We start from the raw sequence: 14,288 nt of genomic DNA on the forward strand, positions 1-14,288 counted from the left end.
TACTATCTATCCCTCTTCTGTCCAACCGCCCACCTCCTCTCCCACCCCAACCAACCAGGTTGGCCAGCTGTTACTCAGAGGTCATCTGTTGGCCACTCTCCAGACTCCAAACATGTGAACACACCCAGGCTGTTCTGTGCCAGAGAAACAGGCTGGATGTCTGTGACGAGTGAACGTCACTTACTGCAGAGTGAGGCAGCCTCCAGCCAAAATGAGCAGACCCTGTGTGTGTATCTCTAGGTGCACAAGGGACGGCAGAACGTCTCATTTCAGCCTATAGCTTAATTCCTTCTCTTCAGGTTCCCACCCGTCAAACCTCTTACCAGAACTGCTAACCAGAGAATCTGACTCAGCTGAATCTTATCTGCTGGTTTTACCTGCATAGCCTGGCTTCCTGTAACACCAAAGCAAAAACAGTTCAGGCCATTTCGATCGTACTACCTGAGAAGCCCACCCCCACAAAAGTGTCATCCCAACACTTCCTTCCAACGTTTCTGTGGCTTGGCTCCTCCTAACGGATTTGTCTTTTTAACCCACACGGAGTCACACAGAGGTTGCAAAAACAGTTCTAGAAGAAGCTTTCTTACCCTTAACATAGGTCTGAAAGGATCTGTCAACTGTGAAGAGAAAATGACAACTTGGTTACATGCCTGTCACTCAAACAATTGCTCTAATTAACAAATTTGTAGTGCTTCATTAGGAGGGGAAATTAAAATGTTAGAATTTTACTTTTAAATGAAGCCCTTTTAGAGAATAATTAACCCATTTTCACACTATCAAAAGTGCCAAATGTCCCCTCCCCCACTTCACAAGGCTTGGCGCATCCACATTGACAAGCCCCCTGAACAAGTTCAATCAGCGGCAATTTGCCCTCTGGCAACATCATCTGCCCACCCTCCACATCTGAGGAGTTTCCCTGTCCCGAGGAGCAGCCTCCACACCTCACGGAGCAGGCCTCAGGGAGAGTGGTGTCAGGCCACCGGTGTGGGAGGCTGGGTGCGGGTGGGCACCTGGGGCCGGGCGTCCTCCCGGGCACACTGAGGGCTCTCTCCACCAACGCCCTCAGTTCGAGGGCTGCACATTACCAAGAGGTCTGAGACATTTTAAAGAAGTTCACTAAACGTCATAAAAATACTTACATAGTTGAGTCATTTTAAACTTCTACCTAACTCTGGTCATCAATTTCTGACTGCCCTTACCCAGGGAAAAAGACAATATTGTAAAGGTAATCATTTTTCACATTTACTACAATGAATGTAAATAACGACCAAAGAAACAAGATTACATATATCGTATACCTTCAAATTCTTTGCTGAGAGCAGGCAGAGGTGTACATTACAAATAAACAACATAGCCACAGCAGAATGGATACTGTGTTTCGCTCCGGAGCACAAAAGAAGTCGAGGGCCAGGAGAGCAGGTTAGCACAGTGACTTCCTGACCCCCGGGAAGCAGGGAATGTGTCCCGACTTCCAGGGAAAAAAATGCTCGGCGCTTTTCCATTCAAAACACTTTACAGCTATTTCTTTTGTGTGAGAGAAATTTAAGGAAATACAGGCTGAGCAGATGGGTTGAATAGGAACTGCACAAGCTCACAGGGTGGAGTTTCTGATCTCGGACGGTCAGCCACCCCTCTGTCCTCCCCATGCCGGCCAAGGCAGAGCAGAAGGGATTCCATTCTCTAAGAGTGACCGGCATTCTCTCCCGCAAACGAGAAGGAACAGCCACACTCGGATGAGCTACAGAAGGTGCGAGCACCGACTGGCCGTTCCGGCAAACCACCCCCGTGTTACCTGAGGCCAAGCCCGACTTCGTACGTACCCTCGGGTCCTTCTGGAGTAGAGTGTGCGGGACTGTCCCAGGTCGAGCAGCGACATCGATGGGGTTGGAGGTCTACGAATTAACCAGACCACAGCTTAGGAAGCACGCAACATGTGTCATGAAAGCAGTATCTTTCACTCCAAGTTACAGAAGTCAAGCGTTGTTGTCCTTTTTCAATGACAGTTTGCATTCAGTAATATCTTGTATAATTTCAGGCACACAGCACAGTGGTCGGACAACGATATACTTTACAAAGTGATTTCCCCAGATAATTCCGGCATTCCGGACCCACCTGGCCCCGCACACAGTCATCAGAATATTACTGATGACGTTGCCCGCTTGGTACTTCACATCCCTGTGACTATTTTGTGGCGCCCAACTTGGACTTCTCAATCCCTTCACCTTTTTCATGCTGCCCCCAATTTTTTGTTTTCAGTTGCAATACAGAGCTGACAGACTCATTTTACTCCGTGATCACACAGGCTCTTCGTCAGGACCTGCACCCTATTCTCTGATGGGGCCCGGCCAGAGACCACCCTCTCCAGCCACAGCATCTAGGCACAGAGGGGCCACGCGCTGCCGTGATGAAAAGCACGGGACCATGAAGAGAACCAACGCAGAGAAGTGCTGCCCCAACACCCACCTTCTGCGGAGTTACTGACAACCCTGTCATTGTGCTTTTTGCTTTATCACCAAACAAACATTCCAAGAAATGCTTAAGTGAACATCATCATAATTTGCTCTATCAGGTGCTCCTCATCAGAATAACTGGAAGTGTTTTACAGACATTAAGCTAACTCTCTAAATTTTAACTGGCAGACAATAGCAAGGAATTACACTCAGTAATTACTCATTAGCAGTAGTGGAAATGGGACAAGAGAACCTAATTTAGGGACCAGCAGACTTACATTAAATGATGTCTAAAGTAATTCTGCTTCATCTTTCCTATTCCCACACCATTCCTCGATCTCATCAATAACTCTAACCTTATCTGTAGGCTTCTGTCCTTTGAATGGACAACGACGGCAACAAAAAGCCTACTTCTGGCGCAAGCAGCCACTACTTTCTAGTGGGTAAAAGGCTCGGAAAATTTTTCACCAGGTATTCTATTTAAATAATCACAAGCTCTAGGAATCCCTTCACACAGGGAAGTTAGCCTGTGGGGGGAAAAGAGCTCCGGTTTAGGCACAAAGCCTACAGGGAGAAGGAAAAAAAGAAAGAAAAGAAAGGAAAGCAATCAGTGTCTGTACAACCAACAATTAAGCTGGAGTGTTAACAGACTGATTTGCATACATATGAAGAACTCCACTAATGAACTGCAATCTGCATATTCAATCAGTAACGTGGCCTGGAAAGGCCTATTTCAACTCCAGGAGAGACACTTTCTTGCCCAGATGTAGTTTTCTGTGTGATTGGATAATTGTGAGTGAGGGAAATAGTCTAATTTATTAAATGACCTACCAGTCTGTTTGGGGACGCACGAGAGATTTGTTGCAACCGAGAGGGGACAGACCAGGGTCCGAGGGAGTGTAGTAACGAGCAGATGGGGGAAAGAGTTTCCAAATCACCATCATTTTATCCTAAGATGGGAGGTGTTTAGCGTGGCCATTGGAGAAACCCTGGGTATATACAACCTGGTTTATAAGCTGCAATCCCGTGCAGGTACAATGTGATTTCTAAGGTCTGGCCATCCAACCCCTAATGCTTTTTAATTTCTTCTCCGATTTCAAGTATTAAAGCAACATGTCTTTAGAAATGTACTATGTGCTTAGCCTGTGGCACTCTGGCCCAAAAGTGGGCCCAGTTTTGTCTAAGAAATGAGGTGAGGGGAGGAAAATAAACAACCAAAAATTATACACAGCAAAATTTCCCACCTTAAACTGTGAGAATGGTTCCTTATAACAGAAGTACATGTTGCTTTTCTGCATGAAAATAAAGTAGAGGCTGTAGCAGCTTTAAAGTCGCAAAAAGGCAGAGCTCTGAGAACCCCTCCCCAACACTGGCTCTCAGTAGCACCCCACTGACTAGGGAGACAAGCACACAGTTACTATAAAGGGTAAATGGTGATCTCACACTGGGATGTCGGTAAGTGACACCAGAGCCTTGACCTTGGCAAGTGTGAAGGTGCAGATGAGGGGTGGGAGGACCGAGAGAGGGCAGAATGGCAGAGAATAGTCCAAGGAAGGGAGGTGTGTGCCCGCCACTGGCAGGTGGACCCTATTTGCAGAGATGGGGCCAAGGGGCAGATCAGGGAGAATAAACGGGAGCACCTCCCCTTTCTGTAGTTAAAAAGATACAATTTCAGTTTGAAAACTTTTCCCTCCCTTCTGTTAAAATTAATAAAGGCTCACCTTTGTATCTTTGCTAATAATACACACCTCAGGGACAACCTGTGCTCGAGTACCTGACATTTGATAGTGGTCCTGACCAGAGGCTTCTTTCCACAATGTTGGTGTGGGACATAGACATATATTCTGAAAATTTTTAAAGAGCACAGAAAATCCTGGATCGACTGAGATTACATGGATAGTACAAATTGGAAATTCAATGTGGCTGAAGTTTTAAAATGAAATGGACTTAAAAAAATATTCTCACTCGAATCCCAATGATCATGTTGGCTCAGAAAAATTATAGGCGAGACCCTGAGGAACCCACCCACACGCTTAGCCTGAGGCCCTTCGTCCCAACACACGTGTGTGTGTCCACTGTAAGGTTCTTACCTTCGGCTGAAACGCTCCTTGTAGTGAACCAAAAGGGCCAGTGGGCGGAATCATAGGGGGAATGCCCGAGACTGCAGGAGGGTAGGAATGGAAGAGCTGCGGCCAAAGGTGGAGAGGAAGAAAAAGCTTTTAGCAGGAGGCAAACGATGTACTCCAATTCCCTTCCCACAGAAAGACATCAACATTAGCAAGCCAAGTAATCTCAGTTCGATGCTATTAGTCAAGAAGCCATGATGAAATGTTCACACAGATGTGCCATGAATGCTTAACTCGGAAACTTAAAAGTAGTTCAGAATCAATCAGCCAACAAATGACGTCCCAGATGAGGACATCATTAGAAAGGGAGCTTTTCTAATTATTAATTGTTAAATCGGATACCAGTCCTAAACGGTGGGAGATTTTAATGCGCATCAAAAACAGGAGGGGTGCCGGGCCGAAGAAGATGCCCGGAAAATTACAAGTTAATTAGAAAAAGAAAAAAGAAAAAGAAAAAGAAGCAAGCAAAAGAAGCAAGTCTTTATGAGTTCCAGGATTTTGTATCATTAAAACTCAATTAGTACTTTTAGATTTTTAATAGTTTGAGGAAATGAGAAAATATTCACAATCCTTGCTTCATTAGGTTGTTCTAGAAGTGGCAGTTCCAGAGGACAATTTAATTGTCTCATCTAAAATGACAAATATTTGTGGAAGGGTAAAACAAAGGGACTCACTATAGAGTTTCAGGGGAGCTGCCCACTTTTCTGTAAGATGGACAAGCTCGCTGGAGGCTACTCAAGCCAAGCCCTGACATGAAGCCACTCAGTGAAGGGAGAAGAATGATTCTGAATGAAGTACATAAACTGTCTTGAACTAATAGTGTATTGACAACACAATGGAGGAAAGAAATATATGGCAACAGTGAAGACAATGCAAACACATCTTTCCCTCCTCCTAGAAACATAGTATTTCTGAGATTCTACTGCTCTGGTTCCTCCTCTGATCAAACCACCATACGGATACTTTGGCAGCGTCCCGCCCACACGATCATGTGATATGTCAGAAGTACAATAGTAACTCAAGCTTTTCCTAATACGGCATTTATGTTATTTGCTATCTCCAGGGTATGACTGACACTCACATCTTACAATCTTGTCTGTGTTCAGAGCACTTTTTTTTTTTTTAAGAGCATATTCTTATTCCGTTGGTCTTTTATTTCATTTTGCTCCCTTCAATGATGCAGCAAAGTTTTTCAGACTAATTGATATTGAACTAAATCCACTTAAACAGTGATTGCAAGCCAAGTGCCCTCATTGAAAACTATGTTTAAGTCTAGAATTGTGTTTTAGATACTTGAGTGCATTGCATCTTAATTCCCCTTATAACGTCCTAATCCCCCAAGTGGGGCCGACTAAGCACCTCACATATTATCCCCTGTAACTAGTAACAGGAGATAACCCCCCCACAGCACACTGCATGAAGCAGAGTCATTAAATACATGCCACACTAAAACACACGCACATTTCTAGTACTCTGCCTCCAGGTGGGTATTTTTACTTTAATGTTTTCAATAAAAAACTGCTGTTCTCACCATTTTCCTTCTGCCTGATTCTGTTACTGACCCTCTTAGAATATGGTTAACTATACCCCCACCTTGACTAAAAATCTGAAGTACCTAAGCAATAAAGGATAAACCTTTCAAAAGATCAACCCCCCCCCCCCCCCGGCACCTCCACTGCCAGGGCCCCAGGCTTTCTTTTTCTGTCCATCTTCTTGTCCTAGAAGTAAATCTGAGTCACCTGCTGAGTATGCTAAACTTTCTCTAAGATGACTTTGTTAGCTGGTCCTTAAATCAGTGAGATACTGACAAAGGGCGGAGATCTGGTGCTTATTAAGATGGCTTCATTCATGGGACGGGCCCAAAGAGGAAACCCACAGGCCTGCTGGATTTTCATGTCTATTTAAAATGCTTCTGTCTCTCGGTACCCACCTAGCACACGGTGGGCACCTTGAGACAAAACAGTGTCCCAGAGGACACCGGGATGGCGGTGTGGGGGTGCGGGCACTTCACCTCACTTTCCCTTCCCTTTCTGAAGAGGCCTTCCTTGTGTTATTTCTGAAGGTCTCTGGACTAATTTCTCATTGTTTTCTTGTATTTTCTAGTCTTGACTTCTCAGCTACACTCAGGACTCCAACAGTATTTAATTATTCAGTTCTAAGTATGAATGAATTCACAGCACTTGGATGATCTACCAAGCAGCACTCAAATAGTAAAACTATCCGAAAATCAAAGCAAGAATAGTTGAGAATGGTGACTCAACATGGCTACAAGCAACTAATAACCTTCCTTCTTCCTGGTTTCATTTAAAAAACACAAATAAACCACCGAGCAAATAAACTTGCAAAACTTAGGGTAAACACGATGCAGTATTCACTCCATAATCAAAATATCATGATAAGATGTTCGAGGTCTTTGCACACAGAGAAGTCATTGTTCTATAAGTAACTGAACATTACATTTAGGTTCTATAAGTAACTGGAACTTAAATCAAAATTTAAGTTCCAGACCATACTCTTAAAATTGTTTAAAACAAGTATTGTTTTCAATACAGAAGAATGAGTTTAAAGACAAAAAAAATCATACATTTCAATTTTAAGACCCTTTTTAATTTAAATATCTTTAAATTTATTCAATTGTAACAAGCTCTAGAAAACACCACCAGCCAGGTGCAAGAGGGTTCTGCATTTAGTCTAAAATCCTGCTTTGTGAAGAACTGTAAGTGCAAAATAAGAGAATTTCTGTTTGGAGGAAATAATTCAAGCGGAATTCCAGGAATTCAGTGAACATGATTATTTCAACTGATGACTGAAATCCTGTGATTTCAGCCTCTCCTGAAACTACAGCGATTCTATTGCAGATGCTCCCTTGTCAGGACAGACACCTGGTTTCCAGTGAAGCTCAGCTTTGCTTTCAACTCTTAGGATTCCAAGTTTTATGATCTTTTGATTCCAAAGGTGATACTGCATCTTTACCCAAAAGCAAACGTCACAAAAGCAAGCATCCAGAGTGACAAGGAGCAATGGGAATTCTTGCAAAGATGATTAAGGAAAGCTGCTAGTCATTTACTGATTTGTGGTGAGCACAAAAAAATGGAAAGCAGTTACATTGAACGCGTAGCATGGTAATAAGACTCACACTGTGCCGGTAGAATGGGTCAACTTTTGTAGGGTATTTGTCAAACTGTAAAGGGATCAAAGCAAAAGCTAGTTACTTAAAGGATCTACATTTGTGTTCACTGCTTCAGTGGAGGCTGCCCTAAGCAAGCGTCTGGTCATGATGCTGTCATCAGACTCCACAACCTCATCGTACATGAAACCATTCTGAGCTCCTGAGTCACTCTGACAAGAAACCAACAACAGGAAAAAACAAAGTGAAACCCACATGGTGCACTTAGGTCCTGGCTGCACTACTGTGTCTCTTTCTACTCAGTGTTCAGAGACTGGCACAAACCAAACACCTGACCTGGAGAAAAGAGGTAATTATTGAGACAAATCAGAGAGAAGTAAGCACTTGGTCTGATTTATCCAGAGAATTCTCTCCATTTTCATCTTCCTCTTGGCAGAAGAATTGAGCATTCAGCTGTCTCCTCAAATGTATTGCACCCAAATATAAAGCAATTTGGACTAGGTCTATAACCTTTCTTTTAAGCAGGAAAGAGTATATAGCATTGTTTCCTCTAAATCATGTCATCATCGGGTGCCATGACTCCCCTCTGTTCGGCGTAAGCATTTACGAAACACCTTGTTCGGGCTGTCATAAACTCTTTCCCAACATAACAGACCCTTAAAAATGTAACTTTTGAGAGGTCTAATCCCGCCAGAAAAAAAAGATAAGGATCTAGTACAAGAAACAATTTTGGTCCCAAAGCCTCATCTCAAATCTTCTACGTAAAATTTATAAAATAAACTTTAAAATATACATTTTGAAAAAATAAATTGAGCCCTGGCTGGTGTAGCTCAGTGAATTGAGTGCTGGCCTGTGAACCAAAGGGCCCCCAGTTCGATTCCCAGTCAGGGCACATGCCTGGGTTGCAGGCCAGGTCCCCAGTAGGGGGCACACAAGAGGCAACTACACATTGATGTTTCTCTCTCTCCCTTCCTTCTCCTCTTTCTAAAAGTAAATAAGTAAATAAACAAAATCTTTTAAAAAAGAAAAGATAAATAAAGTTGAAAAAAATGGAGGAGAGCAAGGGAAGAGAGGAAACACAGTTTGGTAAAGGGAATATCTCTTACAATCACAGAATTGAAATCCTTTCTCACAGCGCCTAGAGTAATTGCCTCAAGATCAAGTATTTAATATTTAAAAAAGTTAAGTAAACCACTTTTATACTCACTGTGATGGACAGGGCCCTATATCAGGATGTGTAGCATCCTAATAGAGCACTATTCATTACAGATCCCAAGTTACATAAAAACGTCCTAACTAGTTCTCCCAGCATGTCCTAGACCCCAGTCAAGACCAAGAACGTGGTCGCTGCCAGTGGTATCTCTTACCACAGGCTGAGTTCTGTCGCTGCAGGGCGCGTGGCTCCCTGACCGCTTGCTGACAGCACAATACCAGACTGGCACCGCCTTATGGGATACAAGAAATTAACACCCCCAGCATCTGAAAGGGCCGGCACCCCACGCAGTCCACGTCTCCTGACTGCTCTCTCCCCTCTTTAGCCTCCTCCTGACATCTTTTCGTTAGTACTTGGTGCAAAGCACTAACAGAGCAATTTTCATATCTGGTGGCAAGCCTCTAGCACGTTCAAGGAAACAAAATGACCCTCTAAGTTAAGTTAACTACCAACATTGGATGTGACCATTTTGAGGGCATCTAGGACGTTTAGATAAAATGCACCCACAGTGCTACATGTAACTCTAGAAGAAAGTTCACACTTCAGGCCCAGGGTCAGTGCTGGCTGGAGCAGACACACGCCCTTCTTTCCAGCAAAGATGGCCAAAGCCAAGGGAGCCCCCTAGACAACTATCACGCCCCTCTCATCTCCTGCCCCTCGTAGCCCACTCCAACCCCACCGTGCTGCATAAAAGAGTCGTGCTCTACTTATCCTCACATTTCTGCCTGGGGTACGCACCATGGGAGGTGCTGGCGTCGGCATGATGGCGGTGGGCGGGATGGCGTGGGGGAAGGGCGTGAAGGTGTGCTGGTGCGTGTGCTGGTGCGTGTGCTGGTGCTGGTGCTGGTGCTGGTGGAACTCGGTCCGCAGGTAGGGCGGGGGGCCCAGGGAAGCCCCTCGGTCAGCACTCTGAGAGGCCAGGAAACGTGTGTTCAGTTCCTGTCGCAGGATGTCTTGCTCTGGAGAAGAAGGAAGGGGACAGCATGACGCCTTTTCTTGTAACAGCAATTTTCTTCAGAACAGGACATCCAAACACTTTACTAGGGAGGCGTCAGGACTGAGGGCATGGGACATGAGGCTTTACAGGGACAACCAACCCGGCTGACAACGATCAGAACATCAGATTAGACGGAGTGGTCTAATTTTCCTGCCCTCTGTTTGGCCGCTTAGCTCTGAGAGACAGATCGGTCAGTGTAGTGTGCTGACAGATTCCAGGCCCACGTCTGAGGCCAGTTTTCCGCTCTGTTCCTGCCAGCTGGGTGACCCTGGGTGTGGCCGACCACCCCTCTGTGTCATCTACCACATAGGGACACTGTTGCCTACCTCAGGGGTTCATCTTGAGGGTTAAAGGAATAATTAGCATCTGTATGTGCTGGAGAACAGTGACCAGCATGCTAGTTCGCAAGCGCCAGCTGTTTACGTGGCAGAGCGCTCTGCCCCCTCCCAGGGCAAATCTCTGCTTTACTGCTCTCTGCATGAGTGGACAACACAGCTATGGTAGACCCGAAACTGGGACGCCTGTTCTGATTGATAAACCAGGTAAAGAAAAAAGGACCCACAGTCTCACACTAGGTCCATCCTTAAAATTCTGGGATGCGTGGCTACCACGAGTGCACCTGCCCCTCTCCACGAAGACACTAAAAGGCCCTGTTCACCCGAAAGAAACCCCTCAAACCAGGGTGCAAATGCAAGAACTGGGAGGTAACCAGACACAGCCTGGGGAAGTGTCTGCCGCTCCAAGTGGGAGCCCAGGCGACAGGACGCACGTGACCCGCGCTTCACCACCTTATCAGAGGTGAACCCAGCCTCATGGCTTCAGACAGACCAGTCCTCTCGGCAGTGTCCCATTCACTGGGCCCGTGCGAGGCTGCTGTGGGCACTGGTACACGTTTTTGCTGAACCTCAGTTCACAGAAGACTGATTACAAGACTGCACCCAACAAAGCAGAAAATCTTAAATACAGGCAGCCCAGCAGTCAGGGACAACAGAGACAGGTGGCGAGGCCACCAGCAAGGCAGAGCAGGGGCTCAGGTGAGCAAGGCCATCTCTTCCATCCTACCTGAGTAAGTGCCCCCGGCTGGGTGTCCGGGCACCTGCAGACTCCCTGATGTCAGTGGCGGTGGAGGAGGCAGAGCCGTGGGAGGGGCAAACATATTGGGGTGGTGGGAGTGTGCGGGGGGCTGGAGGGTGGGCGTGAAGCTGTGCAGGGGGCTGTGGTTGGGCAGTGAAAGGGGGAACGGGGAGGCTGACGGGTGGTGGGAGATGTGTGGAGGGGCCGGCTGAGTCTTCGCTGGGGTGCTGCTTCTGCTGCTGCTGTTGGAGAAAGGAAGGAAGGAAGGAAGGAAGGAGGTGGGTGGGGGGGGGGAACGGAGGGAGGGAAGGACAACAGGGAAAAAAGAAAGAGGCACGCAATTAATTTTCTGAAAACAAACAAACAAACAAACAAAGACCCTACCTCCCTGCTCAAAGCCATTGTGGAACACCCTTTCTCTTGCTCTTCCTCTTCACAGACTGCACGCCCCCCCTCCCCCGCCCCGTGTCCGCAGGAAGCCTCCTGAGCCCTCACCTCCTCTGCACTTGCTGCCACTATTGCAGACACAGTGGTGGAAAGTGTGGCTCCAGAGCCACTGCACACCTATGTCTGGACAGCTGTTGTGCCCCAAACTCCGGGCCACTCTCCCCTTAGGGCCAGGTTCTTATCTCTGCCCATAGAGAGACCCAACCTACCCATCTCCCACCAGCCATGTTTCCTACAAAGCAATACAATTAAAACAAAAGGAGGAGAGCGAGGACTTGAGTTCCAGTGCACCCTGTCTGCCCGCTACCCGGGAATGAAGACGCACAGAGAAGAGATGAACCCAGGAGCTCGGGTGCCCTGTCCCTCCTGCTCTCTGGAGGCCGCCCCAATGGCCCTGGGGCAGAAGACAGGCCCGGCCCACTGGCCAAGGAGCGGCCTCCTCACCCTGCTGGTTTCCTCACCTGTCACGGACAGGAAAACCCAAGTCCCTGAGCCGCCAGTCAGGCTGCGGCAGGGAAACCCCAGCAAAGGCACAAAACCCCCCGAGGCAGGAGTGTATGAAGTACGACCCCCTTTTCTTTGCAGCTCTCCTTCGTGCTACTTTTTGAACTTTCCTTTGTAATTTGGCAAAACAAGTCGAAGGAGGGCCTGGATCTCTCCTTGCAGGAAATCCTTTCTTTCTCCAAACCCAGCTTGTTTCTTCTCTACCTCTCCCACCCACCTTGGAGGAGGTACATCTCAGTGAAAACACTTCAAACCAGAACACTCCTAGGTTCCAAACTGCCTGCCTCTGGACTTAGAGAGAGATGAAGCTTCTTCAAAACATCCTCCCTGAGGCCAAGAGCCTCCCTTCTAAGGCTTTCTTAACGCTCAGTGACCTCTATGGACCTTAGGTTTTGATTCCCTGACTCACCAATGTGGGGTAGGGGTGGGCTCCAGGGCTCAGCACCCTCAACTCTGTCTCTTAAGCATTCTTCTCCTTCCTGCCTTCACTCCCTCAGCAGTCTCTAGGTATTTTAGTTCTCTACAATGTCCTGTGTGCCCAATCCAACCTGCCCTCTCCCCAGAGACCTGTCACTGGACTGTCCTTTTCTGTCTCTAGTTCAGAGAGAACACAGTGACAGTTTTCAGCAAGGCAACCCTGGTCTCCTTGGGAACCCTTACCCACTTACTACTTGCCCGTCCCAAAGAAGATGGCAAAAGTCAGGCAAAAACAGGGCAGGCTAGCTCACCTTAAACTGTTGAGGCTTAAGCTGCTGCTGTTGTAGGCTGACAGCGGCTGCGAGAGGCTCTGAGACGAGGGCGGGGCCTGCACAGGTGGGAGGCTCTGGTGGAGCAGCTGGCTGGGGGACTGTGGCCTCGGTGGCCTCTGCACCTGAGGCTTCGGCGCCGGCTGAAGCTGGGCCTCTGGGGGGCCCTGTGGCGGCTGTGTGCTTGGACGTGGAGGCTGAGGCGGGGCCTCTGTGCGCTGCACCAAGTCAGGGTCTGGAGAAGGAGCTCGGGGCTGGGGCTCCACCTGGGGCTGGGGTAGCGGCTGTGGGACCTGAGGGCAGGGGTCTTTAAGCACCACGGGCTCAAAAATCGGCTCTTTGCCACAGTCCTGGCTCTTCTCCTGGCTTCTCTCTAGACCAGATATCTTGGGGACAATTGGCCCTGCATCCTGGTTGTCATGTTCCGCAGGCAGCGTGCCAACACCTAACTCCGAATCTGCAGGGGGGAGAGCAAAGACAAAAACGACAGACCGTGGTTGATAAGTGAGTGTGAAACAGGAGGGGAATGCAAACTCCAAGATCAGAGCAGACAGCCCCAGAGACTTGGTGGAGTCCATGCTTCCTGTCTGGCCTTCCCCACCTGCAGGGCCAGGGAAGAAGGGGGAGCAGCCTTTACCCCTGAGGCAGCCAGGCCCTTATGGGGAGAAATGGGAACCGGCCCTGGAGGCTGCATTCCAGAAAGTAGTCTAGGCCATCCTGAATCTGAGAATAAATGTTTTCCCTGATCTTGAGAAAGCCTTTTATGAAGCAAAATGATAAACACTAGCCCACAGTTGATTTTTCCCTTTTAAAAACAAATACAGTTCTTGAATATACAAAAGACAGCTGCTTTCAACAGCAAACGAAGCAAGTGTTATGTAACCATACACAGATGCTTCTTCTTGGCCTGGCCTACCTCCCCCTTTCCATTTTGACAGATGAGACACACTTGACATTTAGAGAAATAATTTTTGTTTAGCAAGTGCCAGACTCTGGTCAAGCATCAAGCCTTTTGACACCAAATGACCCCAGCATGTCTGAGGTCAAAAGTGCAAACATAAATTTAAACCAAATTTGCTGTCAACTCCACGTGCTAGAACATTCAAGGGACGCCCTGGACCACGCCAGGAGTCCTCACCCACGTGAGGACAAGGGGTGCAATGCTGGACATTGAGACTAGGCCTGGATGTAATAATTAAGTAAAATGCTACGATCACGAAAGGAACTTGGAAAACAGATGCTCCTGTATGAATTGAAAAGACGTGCGTACCACCGACAGTCAGCACGAACTAGACCACACCTAGTGCAGTGCTTCGCTGGTCACCTCATAGTCAAAGTCCATGAAATCCTCTAACAGAATAATTGAAGACCGTATGGCATTAAATATTTAAAAATGGTCCTATTCATAAGTACTTCTGTATATATCTGGAGGAAAAATCACCTTTCCCATGTTTTTGTACAAAAAGACCCGTCCTTTTATTACTACACAACTTATAAAGAGGAAGACGATAGATCCCACTGTTCTCTGAAAGGAGGGTATGTTTCAGGCATTCCGAAACGAACTACTTCGGGCACAAGCTGTCCCTTCCCATCTTGCTGCACCG

The 14,288-nt window shown here is 47.1% G+C and overlaps 1 protein-coding gene across 1 annotated transcript in view; it reads right to left on the reverse strand.

Moving 5' to 3' along the window:
• The window catches only part of AUTS2 (activator of transcription and developmental regulator AUTS2), a 1,160,553-nt gene that overhangs the window by 16,569 nt on the left and 1,129,696 nt on the right, over positions 1 to 14,288 (reverse strand). The window contains exons 7-13 of the mRNA XM_037041734.1: positions 12,667 to 13,141; positions 10,976 to 11,229; positions 9,655 to 9,875; positions 7,713 to 7,757; positions 4,541 to 4,636; positions 1,821 to 1,892; positions 588 to 617 (exon numbers count right to left, since the gene is read on the reverse strand). Coding sequence (XP_036897629.1) covers positions 588 to 617; positions 1,821 to 1,892; positions 4,541 to 4,636; positions 7,713 to 7,757; positions 9,655 to 9,875; positions 10,976 to 11,229; positions 12,667 to 13,141 — 1,193 coding nt within the window. The remainder of the gene's footprint in view (positions 1 to 587; positions 618 to 1,820; positions 1,893 to 4,540; positions 4,637 to 7,712; positions 7,758 to 9,654; positions 9,876 to 10,975; positions 11,230 to 12,666; positions 13,142 to 14,288) is intronic.

This window comes from Sturnira hondurensis, unplaced genomic scaffold (genome assembly GCF_014824575.4).
Source record: "Sturnira hondurensis isolate 20B ecotype Veracruz unplaced genomic scaffold, ASM1482457v3 Scaffold0003166, whole genome shotgun sequence".
Taxonomy (NCBI): Eukaryota; Metazoa; Chordata; class Mammalia; order Chiroptera; family Phyllostomidae; genus Sturnira; species Sturnira hondurensis.